Source organism: Lissotriton vulgaris, chromosome 2_1 (genome assembly GCF_964263255.1).
Source record: "Lissotriton vulgaris chromosome 2_1, aLisVul1.2, whole genome shotgun sequence".
Lineage (NCBI taxonomy): Eukaryota > Metazoa > Chordata > Amphibia > Caudata > Salamandridae > Lissotriton > Lissotriton vulgaris.
This window is the reverse complement of record NC_141687.1, coordinates 2,116,165,695-2,116,183,168: the sequence shown is the minus strand read 5'-3', so window position 1 is coordinate 2,116,183,168 and position 17,474 is coordinate 2,116,165,695. Positions and strand designations below refer to the sequence as shown.

Sequence of the window (17,474 nt, the reverse complement as noted above, 5' to 3'; positions counted from 1 at the left end):
TAATATATACATCTGCCACTGGTGAAACTAAATCGTTTGGTCTCAGTGTGATGAATTATGCAGCTGACAACCAGCTGATCCTCACAGTAGATCAAAAAGCTGAAAATCCACTCAAACCATTTCAACAGTGTATGGCGCAGTATCTGAGTAGTTACATTTCAAACTCACTCAAATTCAACTCATACAAAACTGAAGTGCTCTGGGTGAGACTTCCCCGTGTACATGATCTCATACCCTAAGCTTTTTGGCCCAGTTTCTGGACCTTATTATCATCACCTGCAAAATGGTAAACACTCAACTAGGGATACACCAGGACCCATATCTCTCCTTAAGGGTCAGATTAATCACGTTGCATCCATGTGCTTCTTTCTTTTTCTAAAACAGCTGTGAAAGATCCAGCCTCTTCAGACCTGGCTCTCCAGCTGGACATCCAAGTGACAGTCATAGGTCACCTGGAATATTGGATCTCTCTCTTCTTATGCTTTGATTCAGGGCCTTTAAAGATACTACAAAGAATACAGAACATGTCTCCACTTCGTTTGCCATGTTCTTCTGCTTTGCTCAGTACATTTAAAGCACTTCATTGGCTGACAGTGGGCAAAAGGGTCATGTGTAATCCATCTGTATAGTCTATAAGGCTTTCAACCTCAGCGGCCTTCATTATTTGGTGAAGAAGTTCCATCAATACTTTCATGCTCGCAACTTATAATTAGCTGGAGCTAATTTGCTAGTGGTTCCTCACTAAAAATGCATTCGTACAGTAGGCAAATCCTTTGCAGTGACTGCATTAAAGCTTTGAAAAGAGCTCCTACTGGCTTACGATTCACACCCACACGTCTAAAATTAAAAAAGGCCTTAAAAACCTGGCTTTTCAAAAAGAAGTCGGATTTAACTAGTATTGCATGGGGCTCCCTAATATTACCCCACTGTAGCCTAGATAGGCCAGTTCTCTCCCTGTCTGTTACTCTTTCTACTCTGCCAATGTTTTCAGCCCCAGAGCACCTTACGGGGTAGTAATCATGCTATATAAAATTGTTAACATGACTTAACAGGATGGAAACAGGCTAACCTTAGAAATTCTATGAAGAGTTTGTGTGCAAGTGGCTGCTGTTTAGTTCTTCCTGAACACTGCTATTTGAAAGATGGCAGGGGCGAAAGATGAGAATAAAGTTTGGGTTGTTCAAGGTGAGAATGTTTTTAAGCCCTTTTGTAAGTCCTTGATTATTGCTTTATCAACTCACCCGTCATTGTGCCTCATTGTGCCCATGTGAAGGGTGTTCCTGCTTGGAAACATCCCGAGGGCTAGCTATTGCGAAAGGAATCACTTTATACAAAGGCTGCATCCGGAGAACAGCATCAGATGGAAGGAGAACCACGCTAAACTGGTTCAAATGTTTGACAGTAGATTCACATCCTTTGTCTGGAAAATGTCTATGTAAGTGGGATTCAAATCACCCAAGTTGGTTCCTGTCTCGAGATATTCTTAGCCAATGATTGTAGTGTTCTGTAGAGTACTAGAAAAGCTGCCATGTAACCAATGCTGATGTCTGCCAGACCGGTAGACTCCCAGAGGTTAGGGGACATTAGAAGAATGCTACACTTTTTACTGCAGGAGGTGAGATTCTGCTTCATGCTTAGAGGTCTGTCTGCCGCCCTTCTTTGAGAGGTAAAAAGTGTGCCTGGCTCTGCAGGAGAAGAGATAGTTCAGGAGGAGAGTTCCAGCCTGTTCCTGGCATGTGAAACATCCAGATAAAGTAGATTGCACTGAAAAGCGAAGCCAGGAGCAACCCATGAGCTGAGCGGGTCTCCCGGTCTCTTATTGTTGATTGTTGAGATCTGAGCTCCTGCTCACCACACAACATCTATAAGAAGTCTTGAACTGCTCATCTTTGCACCCCTGAGAGACCAGTATGGAAAGGGTTGTACCAACCCAATTTGCAGACCCATAGTAAAACAAACCTTAGATAATCCGTAGCGAATGACCTCTGCCCTCTAACCCCTTGAATGGGGTCTGACATCTGCCTCAACCAATTGGGGTGGCCGGGTTTCAAGTGATGAATGACACAAGGAAGGCCAGATTAGGCATAATGAGGATTAGCTCTTTGTCTGCTACTACTGAATTTCCTTCATTAAATCATGAGGACATAGCACTAAAATACCCCTGGTTGTGGCATGTCATGCCTCATTTCTTTTAAATACGAATACTACAAAATATTTTGGTGATAAACATGTCAAATTTATTGAATCATTGAGCCACAGACGAAAATGCAGCATGGCCCACAGTAGTTGGTCATAGCTGCAACTGATAGTTGAGTGATGAACATAACTGATATGAAAAACCAAAGGAAATGATGGACGGAGCGTTGACATTACAAGCACTCACCCCCGGTCAACTGATCTGGGTTTAATCCATTACCGTTCTTTAGCCAAGTCTGCCACTCCAGTTCAGACATGGCCATATGCAAATCAGTCTGACCCTGTGCTTTATGGGAACAGTCCATCGTTCTTTAGCCCTCTCTGGCACCCCAGTTCAGACATGGCCATATGCAAATCAGTCTGACCCTGTGCCTCATGGAAAATAACTGGTATGGCCATAATTACTACTGTGCAAAAAAAGGTGAAATGGATACAGGATGCCAAACGTTCTGCTACCCTTCTAGCTGCACAACTCAGAATAAGAGGAAGTACTGCACTCTGAAAGTCATATGCTTTGGCAATTTGAGTCCCTGTCTGGTCAGATCCCCTATTAGCTGGTCACACCCATTCTTGGAGGAAACAAAATTAACAGAGAGGTGTTTAACAGGTTTGGGATTCAGCTGTGCAATCTAAATAGCCCATAACAACTCTCCTAACATCTAACAACCTGGGGGAAATATCCTATAATCGAAAATGTGTGTGCCCTATTTCCTGATGAAAAAGTAAGCCAGACAGAATCTTGTTCAAAAGGACATGCCTGGACAAAGAACTAATGCTGTCAGTATTATGTATAAATATATTTGAGAGCATATCAGAAATAAACAAACATCCAAGATATTTTAAGGAAGATATGGTTACACGAAAAACAATCTTGTAAGTAAAAAATGTCAAATGAGTTGTTATCACTGAAGGTCTGTGTTGAGCATCTAGAACAAAGGAATGCACCACGGGAGGAAGAAACATCTTTCTGGGTAGATCCACGATTATAAAACCCTTCAGTAACCTGGAAACCGAAGAATCCTGACATGCCAATCCATCCATGTATTTCAAAATGGTTTGATAGTTGTCCATTGAACTTAAGTGTTGTCACTGCCAAACCTGTATAGTAAGCTTCTACTAAAAAATCTGCAAACTTTGGTGAGGACAGGAGAATTGAAAGTAAAGTATCATTAGTGCGTGTAAGACCTCCAGAAACCTTCTGAACTGCCGCACAACTACTGCAGGACCAGTAGAACGCCCAATATTTACGAAAACCTTTTATCACCAATCGTAAAGAGCACTGTTAGTTTTATGCTGAAAACGAACACATAGGGTAAAAATACAGAGGAAAAAGACACTAAGAAAACAATAAATAGATTTCTGGCCTAAGTGGACACTCTGGCTAACCCGTTGGTCTATGTGGCTCTTTCCGCTTAGTTTGATGAGGAGCTTTTGATTGAATGTCCAGGAAATCACCAGTAGAAAAATGAGAATCAGGAGCATTTGTAAAGGGTGACTGGTTTTCATGATGTAGTTGGTGGCATTCATTTTTAAGAGGACACAGGCCTCAGGTCTTCTGAGGACTTTTGCTTAGCATTTCTGCAAATAGAAGGTGGATCCTGCCTGCATTTTGCATGATTCATGCTTTAGCCTTGGCCGAGTAGTACTCAGGTTAGGTTATTGGTCAGCCTCATGATGGTAAGGTAAAATTAATTATATCCTCAGCTTTGAGAGAGGGCTAGTCGATCCCTGAGAGGATATTGATCTCTTAGCTAAAGCTCATTCAGCCTTCAGAAATCCAGGTTCTACCCCATCCTTTTTCTTTTTTCAGAAAACAATTTTGTGATGCACAAATTATGGTTTGTAAAATATTGTTTCATTTTATATGCAAAAGTGGAGACTGGCTGAATGCTAATTAAAAAACTAAATATTGATGAAATGTAGTACAATACATTGTGCAATTACTATATATACAGTTATTTTTCAGATACTTGTATTCAACATATAAAAACTGTAACTTTTGGTTTATATCTCCCATAGAAGATGTTTTGTAAAATTAATGTGGATGTTCTAGCTGTGATTAACACATTTTCTGTTCACTTTGATTCCAGATCACATTTTTCATGCTGCTGTCTGCTGTGTGTGTGATGCTGAACCTAGCAGGTTCAATCCTCTCCTGTCAAAACGCACAGCTAGTAAATTCCCTAGAAGGCTGTCAACTGGTAAGTCTAAAGCTAAATATGGCAACATTTTCAATGTGTTGGTATTTAGATCTCTTGTGGGGCCACTGTGCTTGAGTTGATTCTATTTCTGTTCTGACTGTGTTGATATGGTGTTTTGATCAATACAATCATGTTGGAAATACAGATAATTTCATGGGTTGGTTTTAATCTTAGTGCCTCCAAGTACTATATTCATTAAAGCGTGAGCCCGGTCTAAGACACTACACTAAGTAGAATAGGTTTTTCCAACTAGACCCTAGAGGAATTTAGACTTAGTAGTTACAAATGGCTACCATATTATCCAGTTGATGGCATATGTTTTTTTGACTACCAGTGAACTACTGCGACAAACACTAGCTGATTTTACTTGCTACATGTAACTAGTTGTTTGAGTTTGTCTTGTGGGTTTCAGTTGATGCCTTAATGTATCTAGTCAAATGTATCTTTTAGTTACTGTAATGGTTTGTTCGGGAAGCATGGAAATGAGAAGCATCCAGTGCAGCTAAAAGCAATATAAAATGATGCTGAGTGGTGCGCCGTGCAGCAGTTGAAACGTTCCAGTTGCAGTGCAGGGTGCTCCTTTCCTCGCAATTTTTTTAAAGTTTGAAGTTTGTTAGGGATGTAGATATACATGGCATAAACAATAAAAGACATAGATATTTCATCAGTCAAAAAAAAATTAAAAACAGCCTGCCGATGGTGGATTCACCGCCATAGTGCGTCTATTCTCCGCCCACCAGATAAGGATGTCTGGTGGATTGCTGGCGGATGGGAAGTCCGTCTGCCACAGGTACGGTTGGACCTACCGTGCATTCACAAAATGGTGGTGGTGCCTAGGGCAAAGTCCGCCACATTAGAATGCTGCATCCCCGGCAGCCTGTGTATGGCGGTTCAACCTCCATTCTCAGGCTGGGGGGATGTACTTTGGGGGTCTGTAGCAGGTTCTCTTTCAGCAGGTTTTGTACTTGTGCACCTCAACATTTTCCTACACCCTTTGCATGCACTGCATGGGGCCTGCCATGTAGTGCAGGGAAATGCAAAACTTGCATTTTTACCATTGCGGCGGGTGCTGCAGTTAGCAGCACCTGCCACAATAGTAAAAATGTACGATGCATCCGCCACAGTGGCGGTGGCATTGTGATTGCACTTGTGGGACTGCAGCCATATAAGCAGACTTCCCCAATATCTGTGACAATCCGTCCGCCATCGTAATCAGGCCCTATGATCTAAATTCCAACATATGTATGCTTGAGGTACAGCTACTCGGGTGGACCGGACTATTTCATTAGTCCTATAGTCTAATATCATTTTCCAACAAGCTATTATTCATAAATACTTTCATTTAATTTTTAAGTTTAAGTCAAATTCTGAAGATCTTCCTTGAGGCTAAAGTGCTTGAGTCCATAGCGAAAATTCAACAATAGTTTACCATCCCCTCTTAAAGGAGTAAAACATTCTGTAGCTAATAGATTCCTAAGAGTGTCTTCACTCCAATGAAGTACAGCTGCCAAATCCCTTATAAAGGTGCTAATTAAACCCATTTCTAGTTGTAATGCCTCAATTGATGCCATCATATTTAAAGGGCATATAGAATGCATAGTCTTCCCCTCCATCCTATGCATAAAGTGCCAGTGATCTATTTTTTCTGTTTCAATACTGTACACTAGGGTCGGAGGAATTTTTATTTTATAGGGTAGAGTGGTGTGGCTCACTGGTTAGAGGCGGCAGACCCGGAAGCAGAGAACAGCCCGGGACCAGGGTTCAATTCCCGACGCGGCAGGGTCGTGGACCAGGGTCAGCGGACTCGATAATTCTCGCCTCGGTGCCTACTCTAACCAGGGATCACACTCGGCAAATCTGGGCATTAGCTTGCCTCATCTCTACAACGGCCCCCCACATTTGCCGGGGATGCCTAGTTTCACCTTGGAGATACCCAGTAGGGACCATCTCACAGGGATAGCCAGGACGGGTTCCCCAGCGATCTACAGCGCCACGACGCCTCAGGGCAGCAGTGCGCTTTACAAGAACACATACATTACATTACATAGGCTGTTAAAAGATCGTAAAAATGTCTTTGACCCATTGCTCCATAAAGTGCTTTTACTACATTAGCATGGGCTGTCACTCTTATCACATGTGCTATATGCTCGGTATCTGTTAAGTTGGCAGCACAAAGAATTCCTATGTAAGATAGGAGTACGATTTAATGACTTCCAGTGCAATACTACTTAGATGCCAGTTGTATTTAATGGGTATACAGCAGTCTCTTGCACCAAACTTCATGCTCTTACTTTTATCTATATTCAAATTTAAGAAATGGATTTCGGCATAGAAAAATAAAGAATTTAGACTATTGTGTAATCTTTTTGAAGTCAGATCTAATGTGACAGTATTGTCTGCATATAATAAAGTGCCCGAAGGATATGATTCCAATTTAGGAGCATCAGCGCCTACCAGGCCAATATTCAATTCTGGCAGGTCAGCGATGTATAATGAAAAAAGAAGAGAAGCCAAAATGCATCCTTGTTTTAAGCCATTCCTAGTGTAAATGTTTGATCAAATGCCAGCATTTTGGAATGTCATATGAATCCAAGGTAAATTCTGCAATCTGATATGGTTCAGTTTAAGACAGTTTATGCTGTATATCTTGTTCTCAAACTCTCAACAGATTATTATGAACACTAACAATCTGTTTTCATATCGATGTCTTAACCTCTTTCATGCGTCGGATGCCCCCGACATTGGGTCGACTAGTAATTCTGAAGGACAATTTCCAAACCTTTAAACAATGTAAAACATGAAATCTGTTTGTTAGCCCTTATTCCAAGTTCTGCACCTCTAAATCGGGAGCAAACTGCGCACCCACTAATAACCCAATCCCATGATAATGGCAATTAGCAGAAACTCAATTTACAACCATGGCCTATATAATCAGAACTATTAGTTCATCCCCTGAAACAAACACTAAGGGGTTCATCTAAAGGTAACTGCAAAACACATGTGCAAAACGTCCCAACTCAGATAACATTTTGGGCCAGTTAGTAACATAAAAATGAAGACTAAAGCAGGCAATTAGTATTTGCTTCTTTTCTAAACACATACATTTGTATTGTTTCCATTTCGCTACTATTAGTACTTTCAATGTAAATCACAACGGAACACATTCTGCATCAACTCTAAATCAGTAGTGAATCCAAAATGGCTGCCAATAATATTCCAATTCTTTTTTGCAAAATAGCCAGCACCTAAATAAAACCAAATAACCTTATATATGTGTGCCCTACCATACAATTGTTGCTAGATGGTGGGCATACAATGTTCTCCTTAACAAACCTTAGGTGAAACTAATTAAAACAAACATTGGCAAAGTCAGGTCTCAACTGTGTTATTTATGTGGCAATATTGAATGCTTTATAAATGAATGAGAATGTATGCATATTTTAGGTTTTACGTGTAATGGCAAAATGCACTATTACTAGGTTTTGCTTGAAATGGTGCTTGCACCATTTTGGCATTACATATTGTTTCTATGCACACTCCGTTCACATAAAAAGAGGCTTCAGTTGAGCCTTCTTCCACTTTTGTCTTGAGACATTGTTCAAACTTCAATTAGATCCTCTCACAGTAGCTTTTTATTCTCATGCCTTTCCATCAGCTTACATGCGTCCTTTTACTTTTTATAGAATGCAGTAAGAATTATTTAATATCGGAAAAGAAGGCTCTCATCATTTGATTAAATTTTTTTATCTCATTCATTGGTTGTTTATCCAAAATATTTGTTTATGTTCTTCCTTTCAATAGGGTTATTTTAATTAGTTTGTGTATTGGCAGACTGGGAAATAAGTCTCTGCACTACCTAAATATGTAAAATGCCAATCTTCCTTTCACCTGGCGTGCCATGATGTTGCTACTGGCATCCATGCTAAGGCAGGAAAGCTGTATTTGTTAGTATACACCAAACAGAAGTCCTCCAAGGAGAATACTGCACAACCCACTGAGTATTTCTGCTGATGTGGGTCTCTGCTTTCTGGGACACTAACAGTACCTTAAAGGGTTCAGGTTAGCAATAGGAATCCAAACGATCATCCATGAATGAGTTACACTCTTAAGGCTCATTAGAAACAAAAAAAAGCATTTCAACATACTTATTTTAAAATTATTATTTTAAAACTTCTGAATCTAGTTTGGATAATGTTGTTTTGTAAAATCACAGAAGATAAAGTATTTAAGCATGTCATGAACTGTGAAAACAACTGGTAAACATTGAACATCACAATTTGTAGCCTTTGAACCTTCACTGTACTATTTTTAGGCGCTATGCTAGATCTAGCAGATGAATAAATAATAAGCCTATTTCTTGAGTTTCAGAGGTGGCACGTGTACCTGGAACAACAAGGTTTGTTGTCAGTTTGGAATAGCTTGCCAGCTATTTTGAGCACAAGGGCAAGGAGATTGTGTCCTTTCACAATCCTGGCACCAGTCAGTGAAGGGAAAATGCTTTGCGGAGCCTCAGAGAGACTTCTTGGAGACTTCTTCTGTTAAAGGGGAATCTGGTCCTGAGCCCAGTTAGATCTGTGTCTAGATCTGTGCCTGGGTGAAGATTCTCTCTAATTCAGTAGTCAATTCATGGGGTTTATATTGACTTTTAACCTGTACTAGAGGACTCTCCATTTAAACCACGCCATAAGTGGTGAACCAGCATGATGAAAATACATCAACTCCAACTACGTGCGTATTTTACACATTCACTGTCAAACCTTGAAACGTAGATATCATGCACCTTGAACTAGACTTGTGTCGCATTATCAGTAGCAAAGTCATTGTTTAGATTAATTGAAAACGTTCTGTGAAAGAAAATGACATGCTGAATGTGGACCCAAGTGCAGATAAGCCAATTAAAATGGAAACTGTAGCTAAAAAAGAACCTACAATTAAAATAAATAAGCCTAAAAGCAAGTGACTAAAGTAAATATAATAATAACATTGTAAAGATGAACAGTCATAGTGTTTATGGCATCCCTGGAATAACTTCTAAACTAAACAATCACTGAAGGCATTTTTGCATGTTCTTGCGTACCATAAGTTCATGACATTTACAGAATAGAAGCATATGCTAAAAATTTCAATCAGTTTTGATTGATGAAATCAAAGTGCATCTATTGTTGAATGTTCAATAACATATGTTTTAAACTGAATTGAAAGGATTCCCTGTATTGGAAGACATAAGTTTACAAATACAATTGCTTGAAAGCTGAAGTTGCAGATAGAAATCTAATGTAGTCAGGAGAGAGAATTGAAGCTATGCTGAACAGTCTCCTATAACAGATTAATGATGAAAGAGTGCGGAGGGTGGCATATGCAATCACATTTGTGACTTACAGTTATAGGGAAAACATACCTTAAATGGCCTCTCTTAAATGCAATATCGAAAGGGTTGCAAACCCTTTTTTGTGAGTCAGAAAGAATTGCCTATCTTGCGGATCATGCTTCCTAGAGGAAATCATATTCAAGTATCCAACTTAAACATCTAAGACAATGTGAATCACCCTTGACTTCAATATAGATAGTGTACATTATGAACACCTCTTTTTGTGTAGTTTATTTTTCCCAAATCACAACTCTGGAATTCCTTTGTAAATATCGACACCACATCACCTATTTTAAGGTCAATAACTGTAATATTACATGATAAATATTGGACAGTTAAAGAACTACTCTGCAGATCTTCAATAAAGGTAATGACAGAATCATTTAATGATGTACATTTGTGACATGTTTTTTTGGGGGCAATGAACAATGTTATTTGGAGAAGTAGGCTGCATAGCTCAAGGTAACTGCCAAATAAGCATTGCCATTAGATTAACCAAAATGAGCATTCAACTTAAGTCTTTATTGACATTTGCATGTTTTATGAGGAATATTATTTGTTGATCTGACTGTACCTTCCTTTTACCAAAACTTTCTCAGGTAATTTCCATTGATATTGTTGGGTCCATGTCTTTTCCTTTGCAGGAGACTAGAGGAATCTGGATTCAGGGTGTGGTCAACAGCTATGACATGTTCTTGATATCATGTTGCTAGAACAATCAGCACACAGCTTTAGGCCAAACACAGCTGCCCAGCGGTGTGCCCAGAGAAGCACCTGAGCACATCATATGGCCATAAATATTGGGATCAAAGAACATGACATGACCTCTGGCCAAGCCCTGCACAAAGCTCCTGGGCTTTCAGAAGCTTCTGTGTGCTGCCTTTGGTCATGCACAATTTCGGGGTGTATTGTGTTTCCTTGAACAATATCCTGTACCATGACTTCTACCATGACGTCCTGCCCTCATAGCTGGTCTGTGTACTCATGGCTCTTTTTGTTTTGTATTTGTGGACCAGATTCTGAAGCATGGATACTGATTGATTTTTAATTGCATGTCAGAGCAAGGATATATGTGCTTTTGAAATATAGCATCTTAATCAGTTTCACATTTCACATTTCATACCGCCTACTGGTCTAACTTGCATTAAGTATGTCACATTTCCATGATTATGGAACATAGGTAATTTACACTGTCAACTGTGGTGGGTCCTGATGACGGATGCTTGCTTATATACATAATCAATATGAAGTTTGTATACACTGAACATTAAATTTTTAAACCCTTTTATAGAATTGTAAAAACACAGGGTTAATGTAAATGTGTATTGGCATTTATATAGCGCACTACTTACCCGTAGGGTCCCAAGGCGCTTCGACCGCTGCGAAACCCTTCCTGGCTTCCCTGAGAGATGGTCCATTAATGGGTATCTCCAGGGTGAGACCAGGCATCCCCGGCGGTCTGGTGGGGCCGTTAGTGAAGATGAGGCAAGCTAATGCCCAGAGTTGCCGAGTGTGATCGCTGATCAGAGTGGGCACCGAGGCGAGAGAATTATCGAGTCCGCTGACCCTGGTCCAGAAACCTGCCGCGACGGGAATCGAACCCTGGTCCCGGGCCGTCCTCTGCTCTCGGGTCTGCCGCCTCTAACCAGTGAGCCACACTACTTCACTCTTAATCTTACATCTAACACTACCCTATCCACCCAGACATTGCCATAGACCGATAGACTCACATAGACACACACTTACACATGCATGCACGTACACACAGACACACACATACCATAAGTGTAAATGGTGTGTAGCTCCACCACATTTCTGAGCATAAGGGAAAGAGAGCAGTGCCCAGGGTGTGGTTTGTGTTGAGGTTCTCGCACTAATACTTTTTGTCAGGTGTTTATTTTTTTTTGCTCAGTTGTTGCTTGTTTTCTTATTCTTCTAATTTCGTATTTATACAAAGCTTAGACCTGGTGTGTCGGATGTGTGCCTTAAATATGGCTATCAAGTTACTACAGAGAGTGAAGCAAAACGTCTTGAAAATGAATTATGAGAATGATCAGATGATTGTCATTTTTCAACAATATACTTAATGGAATAGCTGTTGAGAATGACCCAAGTATGTATGTCTGTAAGTATCTCCACCCTGCAGTTTTGGCTGGTGCAGGATTGGATATATGACAACGACCCTGCCAGAATGGTAATGTTGAAGGGAAAGGGGAGTGGTGGCGATGCTCATTCTTTTGAAAGGAGAGTTGGCTTTTTGTGGTGTGAAGCACATGGTCATAAAGGTCTTTTAGGCCCTTGGGTAGTGATGGAGAGGTGCCACAACTGGATAGGTCTGGCCTTTAGGGGTTTGGATGTTAGGTCCTTGTGAAAAAACACAGGGGTGTCTTATTAACTGCTACTTTTTCTGGATATAACATAGGACAGATAATGGTAACAATTTTGTTTCTTGCAAAACTCTCTCAAATCAAATGAAATAGAGGCTATTCAGTCTGCATGGGGGCAGTGATGGACTAGATAAGAATAAACAATCTGCAGTGCAACACATATAAAACAGAAGTTTTTGTATTTGGTCCAGATCCTGTTCCCGGCTGGAAAGGAAGCTGTCCTATGGAGATGCCAGCACCCCCTCACCCACCCACACCTATAGCTAGGAGCCAGCACATTCAATTTAATTGTCAACTTTCTTTAAGGCTCATGTCTTCTCTGTGATCAGAGCCTGTTTTGAGATAATGCAAGCTTTAAAAAAGTTCTGGGTCTACTTCCATGGGAGGCTCAAAGATCTGTAGTTCAGGCCCTGGTTACTTCTTGACTGGAATGCGCTAATGTGCTTTATCTTGACCTTCCTGAATATCTTCTCCAGTATTTGCCAGTTGTACAAAACATGGCTGCTCACCTTTTGTGAACTCTCATAACAGGCCTTCATCTTAGCATACCTGGCAGAGCAACACAGGTTGGCAGTCAGGAACAGAATTCTGTTTGAGACTTTGGTATTGGTCCATCAGGCTTTTTATAGACATGGCCCACAATATCTCACTTCCAGTGGGTGAATAGAGGAGGTTGATCCTCCTTTACTGGCAGTGCAAGCCTGGAATAGTTTACCATTTAAGCTTGGGGGTATGCAGAACAAACTAATTTAACAGAAAATGTTAAAAACTTCTGAGATGTTTATCTGCTGTTTAGCACCAAAACACTCTGTGAGTATATGTGTGCTCTATAGGTTTAGTCTAGTCATTCATTCATACATCATTCATAATTCATGATGAGGGAGATAGAGGAATCAAATATTTGAGGTTTACAAGTCCCTGGTTCAGGCTCCAAATACAATCAGGAGAGACACTTCTGCTTACTTCGAGGGGTCCCTGTATGCCGAAGCTTTCGCCCTATGCAGCTGACTAGCATCTCCATGTGGGGTGTCTAGTTCACGACCAAGGCGAGATCCTGCACTCTTACTCACCAGGTACAGGGGTTAGATCATCCAGGAGGGTTTTCTTGGGAGACCTTACATTTACACCCTATAAACGTAGGTTAGGGGTTGCATCGTAGGAGTAACAAGTCATTTTTATTTGCATAGGTAATAGAAACCATGTCAATACAAAAACATCAAGATTTAAAGCAATTATGCATACAATGTTAAAAAAATATTTCATAATGTACATCCTTTATCTTTTCAAAATCATTTCTGTAAATTAATAATTTAAGCGCCCAAAAATAGAAATGCTGTTATGTTAGGATACTATCTTGTAATAAATTATGAACCAGCCTCATGAACTTCACCAGGCTGCAGTTCAGCTGTGGGTCATTAGGTACAAAGCAGGTAAAAACTGTTTGTCTTTGTGAACGTAACCCACCTTGATTAAAATGACATTTTAACAAACGCTTTCGTTCTTCCAAGAGGTCAGTACAGGAACATAACAGATGCAGCAGATCTTCTGGTGCTGAGCTGCATAGCCCGCCTTATCCTTTAGACAATGTGGAAAATACTGAATACAGGGTAACAGGCCTAGTCTGCACTTCAGGAACTTCATTTTAGTAGTTTTGGCATAGCCCAAGTCGAGGTAGTTCTGTGGTGCTGGTATGGAGTAGGTGTTCAGGGTCATCCATCATGTGACCTATTTGTAGGATTGTTATATAATTTTTATCTGCCTGCATATATCTATTTTAATAGCAAAATGGTGGAACTGTTCGTTCTATTCACTATTTATAGCTCTCTATAACTTTCACCTGATTCTGTCTATTGATCATTGCAGCACATATATTCTATACAAGAATTACTTTGGTTCAATAAATATTGAAAAAACGTCCCTTCATGTATTCTTTGTATATTTCCCTGAGCACAAGTGAACACGAGTGACTGAGCAAAAAGTCCGAGATCTGTTACCACAATTCCTGAGGGGTCTGGATTGTCATGCTCAGTAGTTGCCAGAACTGTTCACTCCCTGCCCAGATTTAGAGAGTCAACTTTGGCACTGTAAGCTAGCTGGTCCAAAGGACAACATATCATGCGGGGTGCATAGATTCAGTCTGGCACCATCCCTATGTTTATGTCAACCAAAAAGGCTCAGTTCCAACTGATTAGTGGAAACGCCATTACAGGTCGACATACTGTCAACTGATGGTAAATGTGTAGCCTTCAGTCGTAAATGAGAATGCATAGGTGAGCTGCACCAGGCTTGAAATCCCATCTAAACTTTGTCGCTGGCTCAGCTCTGAGCTAGGCAGTTTTTCCATTTTAAGAGAGTCCTTGCAAACTGTCACCAGTATGACATTACATCCCCTTGTGTCAAAGCAAAGTAACAAACACATGGACCAAAATGAGCAAAAATCTTGGCACAGAGAAGTGTTGCAATATTCATTTTTAATTGATAATTCTCATTGTCTTCTCTTCACAGGACTGAATCTCAAACTCTCCTTACCACAAAATTTATATATCTTACAGCTCAGTGGTTGAAACATTTGCTCATCATCAAACTCTTCCAGATGTAACAACTGACAAGTCTATAGAAATAGTTGGTAAAACGCCACGGAAAACATAGAAGCTGGGCGCTAAGATCAAATTAAAAAGCTGCAACGAGTGTCAGAGAAGAAATAGGTCTGCGTCCGAAACAGTTGATAGAGGAGCGACATTCACGGCTCGATTCTACAGCTTAAGTCATCCGCCCACAGCCATTGATATAGGCTACCCCTTGGCTCATTTTAATATAACGAGACGTTCTTAAACCGTTCCGTGCATGGTGAGGCTATTTTAATTATCCAGATGCAACATCCTCGAACCAAATTAAGGTCAGAGGCCCCGATTCTGTGCATTGCACCATATACCAGCCTATAGTTGAACGCAGTTTGAGAACCTATTCATTTCGGTTCACACAAAGGGGAAAGTTTAATGACCCCCTGGTTACGACAGACATTGTGTAAAGTCTTGAAAAAGGTGGCTAAAATCTGGGAAATCCACCGAAACGCGTCAACGCTTTCTTGTTCTGTATAATTCAAGACTCTGTCATCGTTGTAGATACATTGATTATTTGAGTACACAACATCGATGTTAGAAACCAGGAGTCCGAACATATGATTAGTATTGTACAACTTCTATGACTTACTGTTTCTGTCCTTGTGCACCAATTATGCGGGTCATAATTGAATGTTTTGAATATTATGAAATGTTTTGAAATGTTTTTATTTAGCTTCTAGCATTGTTTTGTCTAGTATCTATTGTATTTTATTGAATTTTATTGTATGTATACATAATACATCGTGATTCCTTTTTCTTAATTAGTTTGTGGATTTGTCTAAAATCTTTTATTTTGGTATAGATTGTTTTGGCTTTTTCTTTATAGTTCAGTTCAAGGGAACCCCGCTTTTACCAAGTCTATAGAAAATACAAACAATATACACTAATGCCTCTTGGGCACTTGATACCTGCACTCGCATCTGCCGTTGCCCTCAGTGCCACTGGAGCTCCCTATGTGGAATAAGTCTCTCTGGAAACCTGTTGCAGTAATTGATATCAGAGTGCAAATGGTTCATACTGTCTGCCCCTCCAAGCCAAACTGAAGGTACTAGAGCAGACATGGAAGAAAGACTGTGTACTACTTTCACTGCAAGCTGTCTGCCGCTCCCTAGTCCTCACCAAAGCGCAAACGTACCCACTGTGACATGGGTGATGCTGGTTTTCCACCTGGCTTGTGCGATGGTCCTACAGCGTGTTTAGCCCCATAAAACCACAATCCTACATTATCAAACAGTAGGCAGGGAGCACAACCTAAAAATTACGCCACCTCACCATTTCCTTCAGTGCTTCTGTGCTCACACAGAAACAAACATATTTTGGCAAAGCTGCTGGCTCTCCATAATATTATAAATGCTGAAATCAGCCCACTTTGTTGAGAACGCAGAAGCTCAGTTTTGAACAGAGAGTGTGGTACTTGGGCGGGGGTTGATAAACACAACTCCTCTGACGGAGTTCAGAGTTTCTGTAAAAACTCCACCTACATTTGCATGGTGGAGTCTTTTTTTTGTGCATTTGGCTCGCCAACGTTAAGATGGCGAGTGAGAAAAATGAGTGCTAGATCACCTCCCGGTGAGATTTCTCAATGCGGGCAGTCGCGGCAGGTCGCTACCTCTCACGTTGAAAAAGCTTGCTCGTGTTGAGAAAGCTCCTGCTTGAGTAGAAAATCTACTCGAGTGGCAGAAAGATGCAGCACCCTCTGATGTTGAGCGTGGTGCCATTTGCGCAGAATTTCCTGCACAGGACAAGCTCCCGGCACCAAAAATCAGCACAATCAGTGCGACGTTCTAAATTCTGCTGCTCACAGAACGCTGCGAGTTTTTTTGAGGTCAGAGTGCCACAAAGCTCCCTTCAGCTGCCTTTATTTCCAGCAGTTAGGTAGAATTAAATAGACGAACCACACCAATTCAGCAGCACCGTCTCAATGGATTCAGCGAGTCTGTGCTTGTGTTTGAGATGGGGTATATTTGCTTTTATACCACTAGTGCACGATAAACATGGGCGAATATTCAACATTTCCCTTCAGCATATAAGCTTTTATGCTAGGTTGTGGCCTAAACACATTTGCTGGAACTTATTATAATTGTTCAGGTACATTATATGCAACCCGGAGTTAACTCAATTCCTTACACATTTACCTTAGGTTCAGAAAAAATCCATTTCCACAACTAATTAAGAAAGTCCGGTTCTGCGATGTGCTCAACGTTCTAGTGCCACAAAACAAGTAATTAGGTACAGGCCCATCAGGGATTTCGGTATAGACCTACCTCCCTGAAGACATGATAACACCGCCCCCTGGTTCACTGACATAGGAAGCCCTGCATTGGACTGAGAGCTGCCCAATCAAATCTGAGGACATGCTTCCCTCCAGCAGCCAGCCCAGCATGGGATGTATGTGTCTTCCTATTGATTGAAAATCTTGAAAGCGGAGGAGTTTTAAAAGACATTTTTAAGGGTTAGACAAGTAAGATCACCGTCTCACATTTGGGGACTCCATTAACCCCTTCACTGCGGCGGCTATTCCACCGCAGTGCTAAGGGGGAGGGGGGGCAGCGCAGCGCTCCCGTGCTCGTCACGGAACCGCTCCGTCACGAGCCTCGGGTGGGCTGTGCTTGTGACGGAACGGTTCCGTCATGGCCCCGCCCGCTTAATAGAAGGTGCCGCGCAGGCGCAGAATTCACGCCGCGCAGGCGAGCGGGCCGTG

The 17,474-nt window shown here is 41.1% G+C and overlaps 1 protein-coding gene across 1 annotated transcript in view; it reads left to right on the top strand.

The window, feature by feature from the left end:
- Positions 1–17,474, top strand: part of ENTREP2 (endosomal transmembrane epsin interactor 2) — a 1,796,185-nt gene that overhangs the window by 1,006,215 nt on the left and 772,496 nt on the right. Inside the window, exon 3 of the mRNA XM_086959018.1 lies at positions 4,287–4,397. Coding sequence (XP_086815144.1) covers positions 4,287–4,397 — 111 coding nt within the window. The remainder of the gene's footprint in view (positions 1–4,286; positions 4,398–17,474) is intronic.